Raw genomic sequence first — 18,831 nt, forward strand, 5'->3', positions numbered from 1 at the left:
CAAAAAAAAGATAATTATTCACAAATGGCCGATTATTATTGGATATTTTGTTAAAATAACAAAATATAATATTTTTTTGTTAGATGAACGAAATTGTTTTATTTAAAAATACAAATTTATTTAGTTACTTACGTTTTGTAAATAATGTGAAATTTGGTTGCCATTACAAAATAAGTATTCTTTTAGTATAATTTCAACAAAATAAATAATTCACTATGTTAGAGGAAGGAGCGTTTTGTGAAGCTACAGAGATAGCGTGTCTTCTCGTAAGAGAAATTCGACGTTTACCTGTATAAAGCCGGGACAATTAGAGACTAATCTCGTGAACTCCTTCTCGGTTTTTCCTACACCATGATCAATCATGGTAACTATTTTTTCAGAGCGATTATCTCTCTCTCTCTCTCTCTCTCTCTCTCTCTCTCTATATATATATATATATATATATTTACTAAGGAAATTCAAACACGCCAAACATAATTTCACTCTGTGAAATTATGGAGAGTGAGATATATATATTATATATATATATTATTCTTATGTAATCATTTTGTTCCGGTACAACATACAATGTTGTATTTCTAACTATAAAAGATCTTGTACGATTAAATTATTAGTTCATTTAGTAAATTCAACAAATTAATATTGTCGTGGTAACGATTTGATCATCATATCAATAAATTTTGTGTCAGTAACAAAATTGGTTATTGATACAAATATTTCTCTCAGTGTATTATAAATTAGTTTTTATTTTTTATTATAAATTTATTTGCATAGAGATACGTTGTCCTGTGTATATTGTTCCCTTATCTACATATTTTAAAAGTAAATTCAAGAATTTACGTTTTCAGAAAAACAGGAGAAACTAATTTTCAATTTATAGCTAATTATTGATTAATCAAATAATATCGGCAAAAAGATTTTATACTTTTAGAAATATGAGCAAATGTTATTTTTATCATTTTTGTTTTGCAACCCAAGTGTATTAATTTTTAGCGAACGGACTGTGAAGTTGAATTAGTTTGCTTTTGATGATCGATAGAGTAATCTGTAACTCGTTTATTTTATTTATGATAATAATTCGAAAATCATATTTTTGTAATTGTGTTTTTGAAATAAGGAAATGATATCGTTTATAAAATGAAATTTAAATGTTTGATATTTGTTACACACTACACGCATATAACATTATTGAAAAGTTTTAATTTAATTTTCTTTTTTTTTATCGAAAAATTGTATGATTTCCTGCAAACTCTTTATAGTGTTCATGGATTTTTATCTCCAAGAATCTTCTTGTCGTGCTATAGGACAGCATATTAGAATAAGCGGAGAATGAGGTTCGTATACTCGTCTCGAAAGGATTCGCTTGAGCGATTTTTACAAAGGAACGAACTTAACCGAAACCACTTGATCCAATCTTTCTGGATATCAAGTTATTCCAAGAAATACTTCCTCATTTTACATCGAATAATAACGTAGAATACATTCACGCGATATATTGTGTCGCGCTGAAAAAGCACGAATATGTGCCAAAAAGAGGCTCACATGGGAAATTATTTATTTGCACTTTACTCGCATTTATAATTTTGTTTGTATTGCTGCACGCGTGCGATAAATAGCATTTTAATCTTGCTGCAGCAATATGCGCGACGCAGCAAGTTGATATCGTACCGGAATTATTTACTCGCACATTTTACGCGCCTGCCAGAGTTTATTTGTTTTCGCAATATAAAGATACTTTTATATGCAGTAGATACGATTTTAATAATCCCTTTATAACATTTTATTCCCAATAGACACAAAGATATTCCAAAAAATCTTGTATAAAAATCTTTTTTTATATTTACTAGCACAAAGATAGCGATTATATGTCTTTTATAATTTACTATTACGATCTTTATTACGACCCGATCAACTTTTACAACAAAATTTAAACCTAACAATTTTGCATGAACTTAACTGCTTTTCTAAATTGAAAGATACTGATGTTTCAGAAATATATATATATTATCTAGAGTTAAATATTACCAAACATTTGTGTTTAAAATATTTATCGTTTTGGGACACTTAATATATTTCTTTATAATTTCTTATATACGATACGATATCGATACTAAGTTATACATATATATACATTGAAAGAAAAAAGATTGGTTGCTGCATCAATTTAAATAGTAAAATATGGCATACCAGTTTTTGGTTGCAGCAAATTTTTAATTGCGTTAATCTATCCGCAATATCAGTATATGATTTTGATAGTTGCTAATGCAACTAAAAATTTGCTGCTACAACCAAAAACTGGTTGCTGCAGCCATATAAAATGCCATATGCTATACCATATTTTACTATCTAAATTATAGTAACCAATCTTTTTTTCAGTGTATATATCGCAACGACGCGTTTCTAGATTAACTGAAGCACAAAGAAATTCGTAAAGAAATTCGGTGAGTGCACGCGAAGTTTTTAAAAGTTCGCGTTGACTCATCGCGCTCCTAACTTCTCGAGTTATAATAACTTGAAATGAACTTCTAAAGAATTCATTTGATTCGGCTTCGTGACTTTGCGTGATATTACCCCCACAGTAAGATTAAAGCGATATTAACACGACAGCAATGCAGCGAGAAGCACGCGATGTCCAGTAGTTGCGATAGATCGCCCTTTTGCCAGACTGTGCCTCTAACTTCCCGTCGTTTTATACTATTTTGACAAGACATTCGCGAAACATAGCCTCGCATAATACTTCAATTTGGCCTTTCCCAAAGTGGAGCACGCGTATCTCGAAGAATATTATTTACGCGAGAAATATCTGGAGATATTGCGTTAACTGAACATTTTGTGTAGTATACTTGTAAAATAGAATTAATCTTTTTAATTGTAACTTTTTAAACGTTCAGTAGATAATTACAAGTAATTGCAACATAATTTATATTTTCCAGAGGCTATATTAAAATTATCCAACAGCGAAAATTTACAGCACTCGCGTGGCACAAAGAAAGCTGAAGTTTCGCGATCGCTCAAAAGAGCAACGGGACCGCTCCTTGTTCGTTTAGTAATTAGAGGCGATAGTTCGGCAAGATAGTTAAGGTCGTTACTGGCTCTTACTTTAGTCGCTCCGATGTGGGTCAGTTTCTTACTTCGCTGTCTCGGCCGGCGACTTTGCGGAGGCGTCTCACGGAAAACTCGCGGAACCAATTTGATAATATCGTTGCTCGCGTTATCGCCACACTTTCCTCATGGCCATGGTTGCAGAAACAAGAAAATTATTTACATTACATACGCATACGTGCGTACGGACGTGAGCCAGCGAGCCGCGTTTGTGAAGCTCCTGGGACAGCCTCGCCATCGTCGCCGTTTTCCGCCTTTCGTCTTCGAGGCTGCCAGCAGATAGAGATGCTGTGCTGACACTGAGAAATGGGAAAAGTCACTTTTCTACATTCCTCTAGAGCCGCTCAACCGCTACGACGCGTACGACTTAAATAGAGATATTGTAATTTTTAATATAAATTTATTTAGTTATAATTATAGAAAAATTATAATGAAAAGATAATAAAAAATTATTATGAAAAGATAATAACGGACGAGAAGTAAACATTCACGGAAAAAAAGATTTGTTAAAACAAAAACAACAACTAAAAACTTTATTGATTCAGTAAATCTATATAGCTGAACAACTGTTTTCCTATATTAAATTAACGTAGTTGTACAGCTGAATAAAATTAGCGATTATAGATATATTTGTTGTAATAACACAGCAAATTTATTAATATAGATAACTTTCTACTTTTTTTCGCGTTGAAATATTGTAACAATGCAGCTGTATGTCGGATGTCATATTTTACTTTCTCGGGAAAATTGTGTTTGAACACAATTTAATTTTTAAATTATCTGGTGTTTATGAAAGTATTTTATGAATATCGAGTTGACAGACTAAAAAGATGCAATTGAATTTTCTGGCAGCGTGTCCTCTTTCTTCCATCACAGAGTAAATGCATTCGAGAAACATTACATTACGAAAGTGGTGTGCCGGGAAAACTCTTTAAAAGAAGTGACAAATGGATGCGGCGCGATCTATGAATATTCATCATGTCAGTACGCGGATAACGCGATGGCAGAACAATGTTTCAGTCTTCAAAAGTACACTGTGTCAACGACGAGATATGGAATACTATGTTAAAGATATTTTGTTGGATTCGATTCGCGATCGTGTGCCAGTCAAACTGCAAATCGCTTATCTATAATATTTTACCGAGAGCAATCGAATAAAATACAATTCTGTTACATTATGAATTATTGCACGCTAATAAGATATAAATTTAATATATATAAATATATATAATTATTAAAAAATTCAGTTGCAATATTATCTAAATTATTAAAAGCATTTTATGAAAAAAAAAAACAATTAAATTTATTGCGAATTAAAATGTTTTTAATGGGTATAATTTTCCACTGTAATTTACTGTTTTAATAAAATCATGATCGTGCGATAAATAAAAATAAAAGAGAAGGAGAGATATCTCTTTTATTTTAAAGATGCAGGTTACATGTTACGAAGCTTATGAAGCGTTTGTAGGTAATTTTGTAATTTTGAGTTTGGAAAATTAAAGTACACCATGTCTCCTCTTTGCTTTATAACTCCATAATAATTTCATAATTAATTTTGTTTCCACTTGTTCTTACACAGTAATTATTGGATCGAGCGAGTAGTAGCTCGTCGAGATCTTTAGGATGCCTTAATCACATTTATTAGACCCTGAAAATTCAAGAAGCGTATAAAATTCATACTGTAACTTGGGCGGGAACAACTCGGCGGAACTTCTTGATAAAGATAGCGCCGCTTCCTCGCTGCAATTTCCATAACTGGCAATTTTTAGCGGGCTCAAACGCACCGACTTATTCTTAACCGCGTGCACTAATTACTCCGGATAAGGTAGATGGGTCTCTGAGTACGTTAGTCGCTCGATCGTGGATCTTGGATTGTTTTTCTGTTTTTTTTCTTATCACGATTATCCGTAATTAAGACGCTGAAATTAAAACCTGATCTCGGTATTAACATATAACAGGTCGTCGTTATATGCTGTAGGCTTTTTCCCGAAACACTCGACTCACTTTGGTGCATTCAATCAATTCGGCGTAGCTCGTTTGCAATTCTGCAGGCCAACAGACGAGTCTCGATACACCCCGCTAGTGCAATTAATCAGTATCCTTGAAACAGTTCTCTCTCTCTCTCTCTTGAATGTCAATTTCGGTCTTTCATTCTCTCTTTCTTTCATTCTTCTACACTTCTCTTTTTTTTTCTTTCGATTTATAAGCAGCAGGCATCAAGCGTGCACATAACCACCTGTACTTCGAGTCAATGTTTCATACGCAGACGACCCCTTTCTCGACCTGTTTCCTTGAACCCTAGTATATCAGTCATATCGCTAATTGGAAATCGCTCGTGCGATCTACAATGTCTCGCGCGGCATACCTGCAATTAAATGTGCGTTTACCGCGAACTGCCAGCTTTTACATTAGAAAGAAAGTTTCCGGTCTTTCCTTCTCTCGCTTTTTTTTTTAACTGACGGAAGATGCCACTCGTTGCTTCATTGCAGCACAGCGGGCATCTTTCCGCTTTAACTTTCAAGTACGTAATTTAAAACATATATATATATATATATATATATATATATATATATATATATGTATATATATGTATACCTCGAAATTTATGAATTTAATTTTAATAATTAATTTTTCTTTTAGATATTGAAATATGTAACATAAATATTTGTAGAAATATGATTATGATATCTCCTCGATCATTCATATTATCTATTTAGTTTATTCTTTAATTATACAACAATAAGAAAATCTTTTCTATATCTTCTTTTGTCGTACTTTAAAGTTAACTTTCAGTTTAAAAAGATTTAATTTGCGCGAAGAGTAAAGGAAGTTAGCACAAGTTTAACGTTTTATCATCACGAATGTCGTCATTGGATTTGCATGGAATTATTATAAAAGGAGATTTGTTCGAACGTATTCTTCTCAAATGCGATTTTCAGCAGTAAATTATATATCTGTGAAACGATAACAGATGTTCATCAGTATGTGAACTGGAGTAACTTAAAGAGATTGACTGTGAAAGAGATTATGTATTTACTGAGGTATGAAGGTAACTTACATTTTATATTATATATGTATAGATATAAATATAAATATTTTGTATATAAATATACATATTTCCCTTCACAAGGGGCAAGATGCAATACATGTATCTCATGATACGCGTGTCACGCAGAATAGATTTTCGCACTGATGCCTTTTAATTGGCGTGGATGTCACGATTATATGAAAATAAAATGCTCATTACAAGCACAGATTTCCATTAGCCATGAAACTATTTAGTTGAAACTGTTTGTAACGAATGTTTACTAGGGCTTGAATAATATGGCGATGTAAACATATGTGTCCGATGTTTTATGTATTTTATGCTTACTTTTTCCACAGCGTTTATAATTTATATCCATGATATTATACAACTGCCATGGAATATATTAATATTTTATCAATGTAGTAAAATTAGTACGTAAAAATTGGTAAAATAAAGTCGATATAAACAAGATGAGATTTTTTTGATTAAATTACGTTTAAATTTAACAGATCTTTAAAATCTTATTTCCTGCTGTTTCCTATTGAAAATTCTCTTTATATGTTATATTATTATTTGTTACATTATATCGATTATTAAACAAAAAACAAAAGAGTTAATACATCGCTCATTGTTATAATATTTGCATAAAAATATCAGATATAAAATATAAAGTATTCAGTACATAATTTTACTTTATATGCAGACACATTGCAATACTTCAATATTATTAAATAAATTTAATTATACTGTCAACAGCTCAATTCATTGGAAGTTAACGATAATTTCACGTTTAATTAAATAAATTAAAATTTGTGAAGTTTTAATTTGAAGTTAATTTCACAAGTTTAAATTAATAAGTGTTTTACTTTAACTCGTCTTCAGGCAAAATGAAATGAAATGCTCGTGCTTCGACTAATCGCTGATCAAGCCGATCGCGGTACTCGTGCGCGCCGGCCGTCACGTAAGTGCATGTGCTGTAAGTACTCAGCGTGCACAAGTACTCACCATCCGCACGTGCATCTCGAAACCCAACCGGGAAACGAATCGAAACGGTGGTGGTGCGGTGGTCGCAGCGGTGGCGCACGCGCCACCAGATAGCGGGAGACGGGAGGTTTATCTCCCTGGCGCCATAAACGTTGCAGATATTATGGATAGTGGACTGAGTTACGGGCCAATATTTCTTCGTAATTATTCTACGCTCCTACGTAACGGGAGAGATAGCATCGCGGAGAGAAGCCAGGTATAAGGGCGCTTACACCGTACCGCCCGCGCCACTTTCCTCCCACATCGTCGTGCCGCCTTCCCTTCGCGCCACGTCCGAATTTAGATTGTGTTTTTTATTACCATGCTCGTACGTGATATCGAATTTTTTCCACGACCCGCGATCAGCGTACTCGATTTATCAGTGTCGTTTGTATGCTTAACCGACGGCCTCGTCTCGTGCATTATTTTATCCGCTCCATCGTCGTCCATTGTCGTCGTCGTCACGATCGGAACGAAAAAAAAGCGGGGAAAATGAATAGTGCTTAAGTTCAAAGAAACTTGTAACTTTTTGGATTTTTTATTTTGACATGCGAAACCTTTTTTTTTTTTTGAGAACTTGTAATTATTACGATTACAGCAATTCGAAAAAATGATTTTCTGTGACATGTATCTATTTATTACACTGCCTGATATCATGGATTTGACCCCAGTCAGATCAAATAACATTTTGTTATTTTTAACTTCCATGTGTATCAAAATGTAAATTAGTCCATTTCTGTGGTGTGTTGATTCCAAAGTAAACAACATTAATATATACACTTAATAAATAATAAACTAAATTTGAATCGAACACATACATTTTTTTTATTTAATTAAATTGTTTAATTTTATTGTTTTAGTCAAATTACGATATATTGATTAGAAACAGTGACGACTTATAGAAAAATGATTAAGAATAACTCAAATTAAGTATAATTTAACGTTATGAATTTAATGTATTTCGTATAATAATTTTATGAAATCTTTTATATGTAAGGAATTCATTTTGGAAAAATTCAAGTGATTTGATGACACTATAAAAAATGAAGAATTGAAGCAAATGTCGGGATAAATAAATAACTAACATTTGTATGCAAAGAATCTTTTATCACTTACTGCTATTCTTTAGAAAAGATTTCCGGCAATGTTTCCTCCAGGCGTTCATTCGTAACGAAAGTCGTAAATGAGGGGAAAAGAATACTCTAGGATAATGAAGGTTATAGGTAGCAGAGAGTTTGAGCGTAATTGTTCGCGAGAGTATTTTTCTTTTCTTCGCGAATCGACCGGCGGAAGAGGTTCGCCGAAGTTAATTCCTCATTATTTCGCTACCCCTGGCGACGATTAACGAGACGCCTTGTAAGACTAAAATTGCTACAGAAGGCTGGCGATTAGTTTCAGAGAAACTAATACTCTCTGGAAGATTTCCTACGGATTATTTTTCAAGTTATGTAGTCTTGTGCAAAAAGTGTAACCCCATTTTTTAAGTGATCACTTAAATCCTATCTTGAATCTCGGCTTTGGAATCGTATAAATCTGATGGCTATATTTTATGTATACGATTATATATTTATGTATATGATTATAATACACTGTAATTATTAAATAATATTATAAATATTAATTCCTACAAAATTTTAATTTTCACGAAGTAAATTATAAACTAGGTAAATTTTCTCTTTAACGTTTGCGGTGTGTCATTTTTGTTATTTTGTTTCAACTACATTACTGTTAAGCATAATTACGCTTTTTTTCGTGATGTGTGTCTGTTTGTGCGCGCAATTAAGTTTTCCGCGTTTATACTTTTCGTCTGTCCGTTCTAGAAATAGAGCTTCGTAAATTTAAACCTCCAATTACATTCTCATTAATTAAACTCGATTACGCTACAAATTTTAGTTGACTACGGATACATATCCGACGAGGTGGGGGAAAAAATTTTTTGTTCTTTTAATTGCCTGAATATAACTTGTTACTGTAGCGTTTACCGATTACATGCGCGTTCTAACTCCGAGTATTCATCCGTTGATAGATGCAACATGAAATTGTAGCAACAATAGCGCTACGAGGCAGCCGGCGCTGTTATCAACGAAAAGACGCTTTCCAAAATAACAATGTTCAAAATGATGACTTTGTTGTTCACTCTGCGCTATTGTACCGAGTTATTACCAATTGGAACAATAGAATAACCTGAATTAATTGTTGAAAACATTTCTGGATGTGAACAATTATTTTTTGGTCGCCATTTTGAATTTAGGTATCTGTCGAATGTTTTCACTAAATCGTCTGGTTATTAATATCTTACAAAAGAACAGCTGGATTTTTTTTTTCGAATTACTTGTATTTCGCGCGGTGTAATCAAACACGCTGTAACTACTACTCTCGTTCAATTAAAAAACTTTTTGGAAGAGCAAAAATTATTGAAGTAAATGCCGGTTGTACGTTTTAGGTAAATACTATATAGATTACTTTGTGGGAATATAACCGCGTTTACATTCAATTTATAGATTGGTTGTTTTATATATTTTTTTTTATGTCCAACGCACGTAAACGAAGTCGTTTCGCGAAGTTTAGCTCAAAAGATTCGATCGCGCGCGCTGCAGGTTATTTTTTTCGTGTTGAACTCTTCCGAAATGAAATACTATGGTGAGATTTAATTGAAAATATTCGATTGCGTTTATATTGGCGCACAGCACAGCAATAGTGTACATAAAACGCTATTATGAATTACATCTTGAAAAACACATTTACCTCTAGCGACAAGGGAATAATTTATTTGCTAATACATAATAATTATAGTTATGCATGATATTTTTACACGGTACAATGAACTGATTAATGGAAAATTACATATTATATTTGGTAGATGCTTCTCGCAGTAATATGAATAAATTCGATTTACACGCATTTACACACAAGTAGGTACCATTTTTTGATATGCACATTATTATTGTAATGAATACAAAATTTATCAGAATTGTTTGCGTAAATCGAATTAGATAACAGCATATTTATTTGATAAAAAAGGTCTTTTTATACAGTTGAAAAAGAAAAGGAAAGAGCGAGATACGCTATATATTAGAATATATATAGTTTTATATTCACAATTCATTAATTTAACGCGTGCAAATATCGTTGCATATGATTTTAAACTTTATTGCGATTCGTTTGTGCTTTCAGGATGGTCCGCATGATCGGCGATGAATTCCTCACGGAGGAGCGGGACCGAAAATACTACGCCGATCACTACACATGCTGCCCACCACCTCTCTTCATCATCCTCATCACCCTCGTAGAGGTGAGTAGATCGAATTATCCTACCCCGTAACGAGCACGGCATGCGCCGAATAATGCGCATGCATACTACCTACTTTCTGCTCTTTGATCTTCGCGTTCTCGGTCGTGATTAATAAATTTTTAACGAGATCATTTATGCGCACGAATACAAACGACGACTACAATGCGCTATTAATCCATGCTGTTGTTTTCCTCAATTTTTTACCTGCAATCTTTCATTAGTTTTAACATAATTTGTTGCTGCCGCGTCTATTATAGTTACTAAGTTTCGGATATTGAAATTATTATATAATATATATTATAATATATTATATAATATATTAAGCTTAGAAATAACCTTCCGTTTAGTCTGTAAATTTCTACATTTTGTACTTATGTTTTCTGAGAGAAAGAAAGAGAAAGAGAGAGAGAGAGAGAGAGAGAGAGAGAGACTTTAATTAAAAAATACGTAAAAAGATTTACGCGGATCCTTACATTACTTTTGCAATTTTACGAATCTTCTTTCCTCGTTCGCATATTATTCGCTTTTAATTACTTGGTGTGCATTAATTGCAAGGGTCTTTATTTCTGCAATGTTCCAACGCAGATTCTCATTTCTTATGTACATACGTTTACAATATTGTATCGTATTACGTAATCAAAGATTACAGTTTACCTGGAGGGAACAAAGTCTGATATTCTTTGTGGTCTAAGAGTTAACTATACTTGTAAAAGAGTCACTCACGCTCGCTCGTTTCTCTGCGTCGTCGTTCTCCATTATTTTCTACATTTTCGCCAAGATGAATAAGTGAAATAATCGTCTCTCGTCTCTAACGAGCACGTCAGATATTATGCGTACACATTACCTTTTCTCTTTGATCCCCTACTAATATCCGTCTTATCTGGTTTTTTTTTTCCGTCGTCATGTTTACTAATGATCATTCTTCCAACCCTTTTTTTCTCTCTTCTATATTTTCCCTTGTGACACGTGCGGCGTGAAGATCTTTAAGACAGCGATTTATACCACCGGGCGACCTCGTTAGACGGCGATTTTAATCTCCGTAAAGTAATTCGATACTCGTAAACTACCCTCGTTAAAAGCCTGTTTCGATACGGTCGAACATCTTGCGCAATAATGCTAATTAAAATTACGTCGGGTTATTATGTCACGGCTTGGGCGTCCGATGCCGTTATAAATATTGATTTAATAGAGATACGCGGCGGCGTCAAAGGACGGCCGATCACGCACACGCGTATATCGGGTTATTATAATAAAAGCGCGCGCATTCTCCTCGTGCGAATTTCTCCTCTAAATTATTTTTGTTAGGTTCTGCAGGTCATCAGGAATATAATGAATACACATATAATTACTCCGCTCTCATATTATAACCTGCGCACGGTAAAATTTTAATGAAAACTGTATTATAGAAACGTTTATATCGAGCGTTTTGGTCGCATGGAAAATGAAGTGATTATATTTTTAAATGAGTTCAGTATGCTTCGAAACATCGCGCGATTTTATTACGATGTGTTGAGCTTTGAATGTTTAGAGTGTGCACCGATTTATCACTCGGGTCTTCGACCTTTTCGTTATCGATGCGTGCGACAAAATATGTCAAAAATTATGTAAATTGCAAGTGCATGACAATGCACTTTTATGACTTGCGATACCACCATTATACTATCCGTCGCTCCACCTTTTTTTCTGTCTTGTCCGTCTCGGTGAAAAGAACAGGAAGACAACGTAATTGTCTTCTGTAATGAGCGACTAGCGCGCGACTTGCAAAGCGCGCATGATAATATTCTTTGAGTCCCGAGAACGCTGTAACCGTGTTTAATAAATTTTTAATGATCACAGTTTGTGCATAATTTACGCGTAGAGGACAGCGCGTGACGTTGGTCGCGAACTCGCGGACAATGTTCTCGAAATTCAGATTTGAAGCTCACAATACCATTATTAATATCTCGGACCGGAATTACGCGCTCTTACTCACGTGTGTTTCGTCGTCAGCAATGTGTTCGTCGTTACAATAATAAAATTAACTCGGCCGTAACTAATGTCGAGTTGGATGAGTGAAATGCAAGAGAAAAAAAATACAACGAAAAAATTTTGTTCGTATTGCCTTGTACAATTTTTGCAGGACATGATTTAGAATAAAATTACACAAATTGTACAAGGTGAAGCGCGTAACAAATGGATTTTATTACGACTGGCCCAACTAATTTTTTTATTTTATTTTATTTTATTTTATTAAATTAAAAAAGTATTAATTTAGAAGTTATTATTCTTTAATCAAATTAAAGAGAAATTGGACATCTTAACTAACGAAAACAAAGAGAAGTTAAATGTATTTATAATTAATTTACGAAAAACTGTTTTAATTATAAATATAAATATTTGACACATTGCAAAATTGTAATGTATGATGAACGCGACTATTCGTGAATTAAAGCTACGATCTAATTAAATCATATTTCGACCGGTTATACATGATCCATTTTTTTTAACCGCTCATCGTTTCTTAATACATCGATCGCGCATGATTGAAACACAAGGCGATCTGGTTTGACGTTCGATGAACACTTGCGGTCGATGTGTTGCTCGTTAATTAAATCTCGAAGTACCACCATAGTGCAATCCCGGAAGCTGCATGTGCGGCCACGGGATAAAATGCGTCTCGGGATGCGGGATAAGTGTCCCCACGACGTACGACGTGAAAGAGTAAATTGGTATCAGTAAGTCCTCTAAAAGGATACTTAATTACCACCGCTCAGTCGTCATATTTCATGATTTAATTAAATCGCAAGTATCGCGCTTCTTTTTAGCTCTGTTAAAAGGTTGCGCATTCGTAATTTCATCCGGATGGAGGCTAAAATTGGATTTTAACTCGCAGTAAGCGAAATGCAAATGAAGGAACAAAGTAAAAAAGAAGTCATCGCGACATTACCGATGAGAGTAAATTGAGTTTGTTTAGATATGGCGATATTTATAATTTTTAAATACTATTACCTCTTTTTTTTAGACGCTCTTTTTATTAATTTCTTTGAAGTCTCGCTTTTACGAGCTACTCTGTCATATTGCGCGAAGTCGGGGAAGAAAAATCATTCCTTTTATTCGTTCAGTTCGCTATGAACTTTGTGATTCGCCAGTCAAAGCATTTTTCGTTAATTAAATTCCCTGGTGTTTCCTGTCGTAAGTATTGATGTTGGTGACATACCCGAATTGCCGCGAACGAGTCTTTGAAAATTGCGATCAAGGAAAATTTGTAATTTTAGATGACTTAAGATAATTTATTTTTTTTTTCCGCTACAAAATAATATTAAACTAAAATCTAATAACATTTAAGAATTCGCGACAGTATTAATAATGCCAAACATTTCGTCTTTGTCAAGTTGAATTAAAAACGTAATAAATATTTGGATAATTACTATTAAAAACGTAATTAATTGAATAATAAATAATGAAAAATCTTCAAATTTATGATACACATAACAACTTCATTTGAAATTCTTTTACTTATATCAAATTGTTAATTCAAATACAAAATGCAAATGACGTCGAATTCTATCTATGACAATGAATTCTATCTATATATACAGGTATGCGCATATCACACACAGCTGCTATTGCGATTTATTTGTCAAGGAATTTCGCGCTAATTAAATCTGCAAGTATCGTAAGTGCAGCGTGGAAAGCGATCCCGGAAGCGTCGAACCGCGCGCTGCTACCGGACGGTTACCGTATACCGGGATAAAGCGTTCCGCTTCGCTATCTCGTCCGTGGCGACGAGTATACAGAGGTAGGGAGTCGAGGAGTTGTAATTTTAAACGGCTCACGGTTAATACCCATTAGCGACTGGGTTAATACATGATTCACGCGCGCCAGAGATTGTCATATTCGGCTCGATTCTAATTATAATTTATCGTCCGTACGCGATCCCCCACCTGACTTCCGCCTCGCATGTACCCGTAAAAGCTCGCATCACTCGCGACAGTTCGCATGGGCACGTATTGGACAACGATATAAATGTACGTTAACTTTTGTCAAACATAATTTCAAATTATATGTATATTAATTTCATTTTACGGTATTAGAGATATTACATTATTGCGTCCATTAATATTTCTTGGTTCAAGTATTTTTCAAAAGTATATATTCGCAAATCTATCGTAAGTTCATCACAAGCATCAAATTTATTCGAAAGATTATTAAATTAAAACAAATTCAATTTGCTTATTATAATATATGAAGTCACTTCTTCGATCAATTTCGTAATGTTTAAAAGAAAATGAATTCTTATTTTGAGTACATAATAATGAGTTTCTTCTAAAATTTATAATAAATATATTTTAAGATCATTATCAAGAAAATATTCTTTGTGAAGTTAATCATGTTGCTTAAAACGAAGAAAGTAAATTAAATAATCACTTTTCTTATCAATAGAATGATATTTTTCTGTGTGGCTGAAAATGGATTAATTTCTAATTATATCAATCAGAATTATAGTTATTTTAATTAGGATTATTATAAATTTAACCAGAAAATTCTAATTTGTTTCCTTTTTCAGAATTTCAATTAATGCAACCAAACTCTTTTTTCAATGTTCGCGTATTTCTTTCATTAGATGCTTTCTGGCTTTATTGCGTGAATGACACGGATTTACTTTGATGTTCGCTTATTTGTATGGCTTCTCCTTTAATTCATTGTGAACGGGATCTGGAATCTACTTGAATCGAGTTTGAAAAAGACTAATTCTCGCGCTAATAAAATCTTTGCGCAATATAAAGCTTGTATTTTATTCTTTCTCTTACTAATTCTTACTAAAATTACTATAATTTTCTGATTTCCCAACGGTTACTGTAACGGAAACTGGTTGGTAATGCGCATACGTGTAATTTATCTACGCGGTGAACATGTGTGTATGCATGCGTTCGTAATACATTCTGGCTTGCAGAATTACAAGAGACGATTTAAATACGCGTTACAAACTAGCCAAACGATTACTTGCACACGTATCGTAATTTCCAAGGTATGACTATGTATCGTTTTTCACGTCGCAATGTCATCGAAATATATAAGATCGGCTATTAATTTTCCTCAGCCGGTCACTTAATGATGACTTGCGATTCTGAAAATATAAAACTGAATAGTATGAAAGAAAAAAATGATTATGTTTATAAATCAAAGAACATTTTTCGCAAACAAATTTTATTTTTGTGGACTGCGGAGCTTAATAACCATCATTATCGTGTAGTTGAATTAAAGCAGATTAGATTTGGATGGAAATAATTAACAACTGTAGTGAATAAGAAATGTATCTTTTAATTTAATTAACATACATAAGTTTAACATTAATTTGATTTCAAATTGTTAATTATTAGATTATTTAAGTAATAATTGAAAATGTGAAATTGAAGAATAACAGTAATGAAATAAAGTTGCGCTCTAAAAAGTTTGGTTATAATAATAATGCGACTTACAAAATAAGTTATTGCACTTATAGTTACATTGCTATATGCGAATTATTTTTTTATTTTGTGCTGTTATTATTGCAGGCAAAACGCCGTTTTTCTTTGCTAATTGGAATCCTGCTTTCAAGAAAAACTTAAGTTCAAATCAATAATAGACAGCTGTTTCACTAATTAATGCTGGTCATGCCATTCTCTCCATTATTAGATATCATTTTTGTATTCCGTGGTAAATTCTTTCTCTTTTATCATTCGTTTCGCACCTATTGTTTGCTTTTGTAGCTCTTTGCAAAACCAATTAATGACTTGTTCACGTTTTCATCACATCGTCTATTGTACTCAACAATGCTTTTATTATTTATTTATATCCACCTTTAAAAATCGAAAAAAATACGAAAATGCAACCTGTTCACAAAAGAAAAAAAATTTAGATAACGGAATTTAACAAATATTGAAGTTTGTTTGAATTATTTAACAAAAAAATATAATATTGTACATTACATATATATTGCAATGTATATTGCATTTGAAGATATTTTTACAGAAAGATTTTTATAGAAAGATATTTTCGATGCAATATTTAAAAGTCGTATTTTTGTAGGCTTCAATAGGCAATAATAGATTCAGCTTTAATTTGTTGTGCTGCAAATCAGAATCAAATTGTACCTTGATTTGATTTGTTTCTGAGAACGCGCTATGACTCACAATTACGCGCACATAGAACATATTGCAGTAGAATATATTGTTTACGCGATAACTACCATTGTTCGTTTCTACTCTGCTCGCTTACCACCATATTTCGCGGCAATGAGCACAGCACGAACTTTTATCTCGCTGTCGGTGATGTATGGTCCTGGCGTCGCGACGCTCGCGTCGTCTCGTGTAGATCCAAGGTGGTCTATAGCTTCAGTTGATGTCTCTTTCCTTACACGGAGTCTTCTTACGATGAGTTTCTCTTTTCTGAAACTTCTTCAGTTGCCTTTCAGGATCTTTATGACGCCTCTCGCAGATACAGCTTCGACCAGGTTGGGATAAAATTTATGTATGACATTTCATTTATATACTTTATTGTTATACTATTTCATTTCTTAAATTATATTTCTAAATTTGACAATATAAAGTGTCTTATAAAACCGTAATGTGACTACACAACGAATCGGAAATAAAGATCCTAAACGGTCAAGCTGGATCTTTAGTGCTGAAATAATTCTGTGTGAATTTATTTATTACTCATATTCAATCCCTCAAACTGCGCACCGAATTAATTTTCAATCTTGAAACGCAATTCTAAAGTAGTATTACGGAACTAAAGAAGTATTGTAATATTACAAATTAAATTGACAAGCAATTTAATTATATTGATGCTTATAGCACCTTAGATTGATCTTAATATTCTGATGCTGATAAGTGTCCTAAAATCTGTAAATAATTTTTATTGCGAAAAATATATATTTCTAAATTTGTAGGTATTTCTAAATTATCTAGTTCTCTCCTTTAATTCTCTCACGTAATACCTGTTTGGTATTTGTCTGAGGAATTTGCGCTGGCAGACATTCCCCTTTCAACCCTGTGTTTTGCATATCCTCGGCGATGACCCTGCGCATCTTGGTGGTCGTGTCTTCTGAATGCACATCCACGTCGGTAGACGAGGTGAGAGGATGAAGGCGCATGTACAAGACATTTATGTATTTAGGATGAACGTATACTGTGGAGAAGGTCGATTCTAAAGGAGAAGAAGTTCAGTTTTGTCTTATCTTCTTCTGCCTCCTCCTAGCGAGGGATGGACACTCATCGTCTGCCTCGCTCCTATCCACCCAACATTTGAGAGTTTCCGCGAATAAATGTATATTTGTTTTGTCACGAGTACCGTGTAGTAAAGGAAAGTTGTTCCTTGGGTTCCGCGCGAATTTCCGTCTGCTTTTCTTCTTTACGCGATTCGCGCGTTTATTTTCTCAATTGCACGACTGTTACGTATACCTACCTATGTACGGAATGTCTCTTATGCGAGATATACCTTGGGGATTCAAAACTTTGTAACAGCGAAGAGGTTCATACAAAGATGCGTCCACATTCTCATTTTTCTCTGAATTAGTTTTTTTTATACTGAAAAATTTCATGTAAAAACAGTTGTTGATCTAATTATCCCCTCACCTTTAACTTCAGCAGCATTCTAAATGACTACCTTGTCTTGTGAATGTGTACAGCTGGACACGCCCAATCGTAGATTGCCCAATTCATTCACAAATTCCAGACATTCCTCAAATTCATTGACTATTGTACGAATATTTAAGGATGCAGATCTGTGAATGTTTCATCAAAGGTAAAATACAGAAATATTTTGTTATTTCGTAATATGCTCAATTTTTTATTTTTCTCTATTTTTTTTTAGATCAGATTTAAATTTATTTTCAGAGTTTTATGTTATTTGTGGTAATTGTGTAGGAATTATAGATTAAAAAATTTTTAGTATCAAAATGATGAATTATTTTTATATTAATATCGACTGTTACATATTCAGTGTTATAACAAATGTAATATCGATTATTTATATATATCGAAATCTTGTGTGTAAATCTTCTTTCGCGTATCTCTCATAGAACCGATTTAACGCGCGCACGTTCTCTTGCGAACGCGAGGAATTATGGACGCGCATACCTATCCGGGTAGAGAAAGAAAACGAGAAGAAAAACGAAACGGAAGGACTCGACTACCTCTCCTCTTTCGGAGCAGCTCGGAACAGCAGGGGAACCGGTAATCTTTCGTGCGGAACCGGCCTTTATTTCTAGCTGTCGCATATTTTCGCCTGCGACGCGTTCGAGCAAAGGGGCGTCGACGAGTCTCTGTCTTCTCTTCGCTTCGAGAATCGATAATCTCGATCCTCCGCTCGTTCTATGTCGTGGCAGCACCTTTTCTTCTCTTCCCCGGTTCCTCCGCTGCCG

At 33.7% G+C, this 18,831-nt stretch overlaps 1 protein-coding gene across 2 annotated transcripts in view; it reads left to right on the forward strand.

The window, feature by feature from the left end:
* The window catches only part of stet (stem cell tumor), a 429,808-nt gene that overhangs the window by 295,404 nt on the left and 115,573 nt on the right, over positions 1-18,831 (forward strand). For both annotated transcript variants that reach the window (XM_011063469.2, XM_087410217.1), the window contains exon 6: positions 10,328-10,445. In XM_011063469.2, the coding sequence (XP_011061771.1) occupies positions 10,328-10,445 (118 nt within the window). The remainder of the gene's footprint in view (positions 1-10,327; positions 10,446-18,831) is intronic.

This window comes from Acromyrmex echinatior, chromosome 10, assembly GCF_024713525.1.
Source record: "Acromyrmex echinatior isolate Ae372 chromosome 10, ASM2471352v2, whole genome shotgun sequence".
Taxonomy (NCBI): domain Eukaryota; kingdom Metazoa; phylum Arthropoda; class Insecta; order Hymenoptera; family Formicidae; genus Acromyrmex; species Acromyrmex echinatior.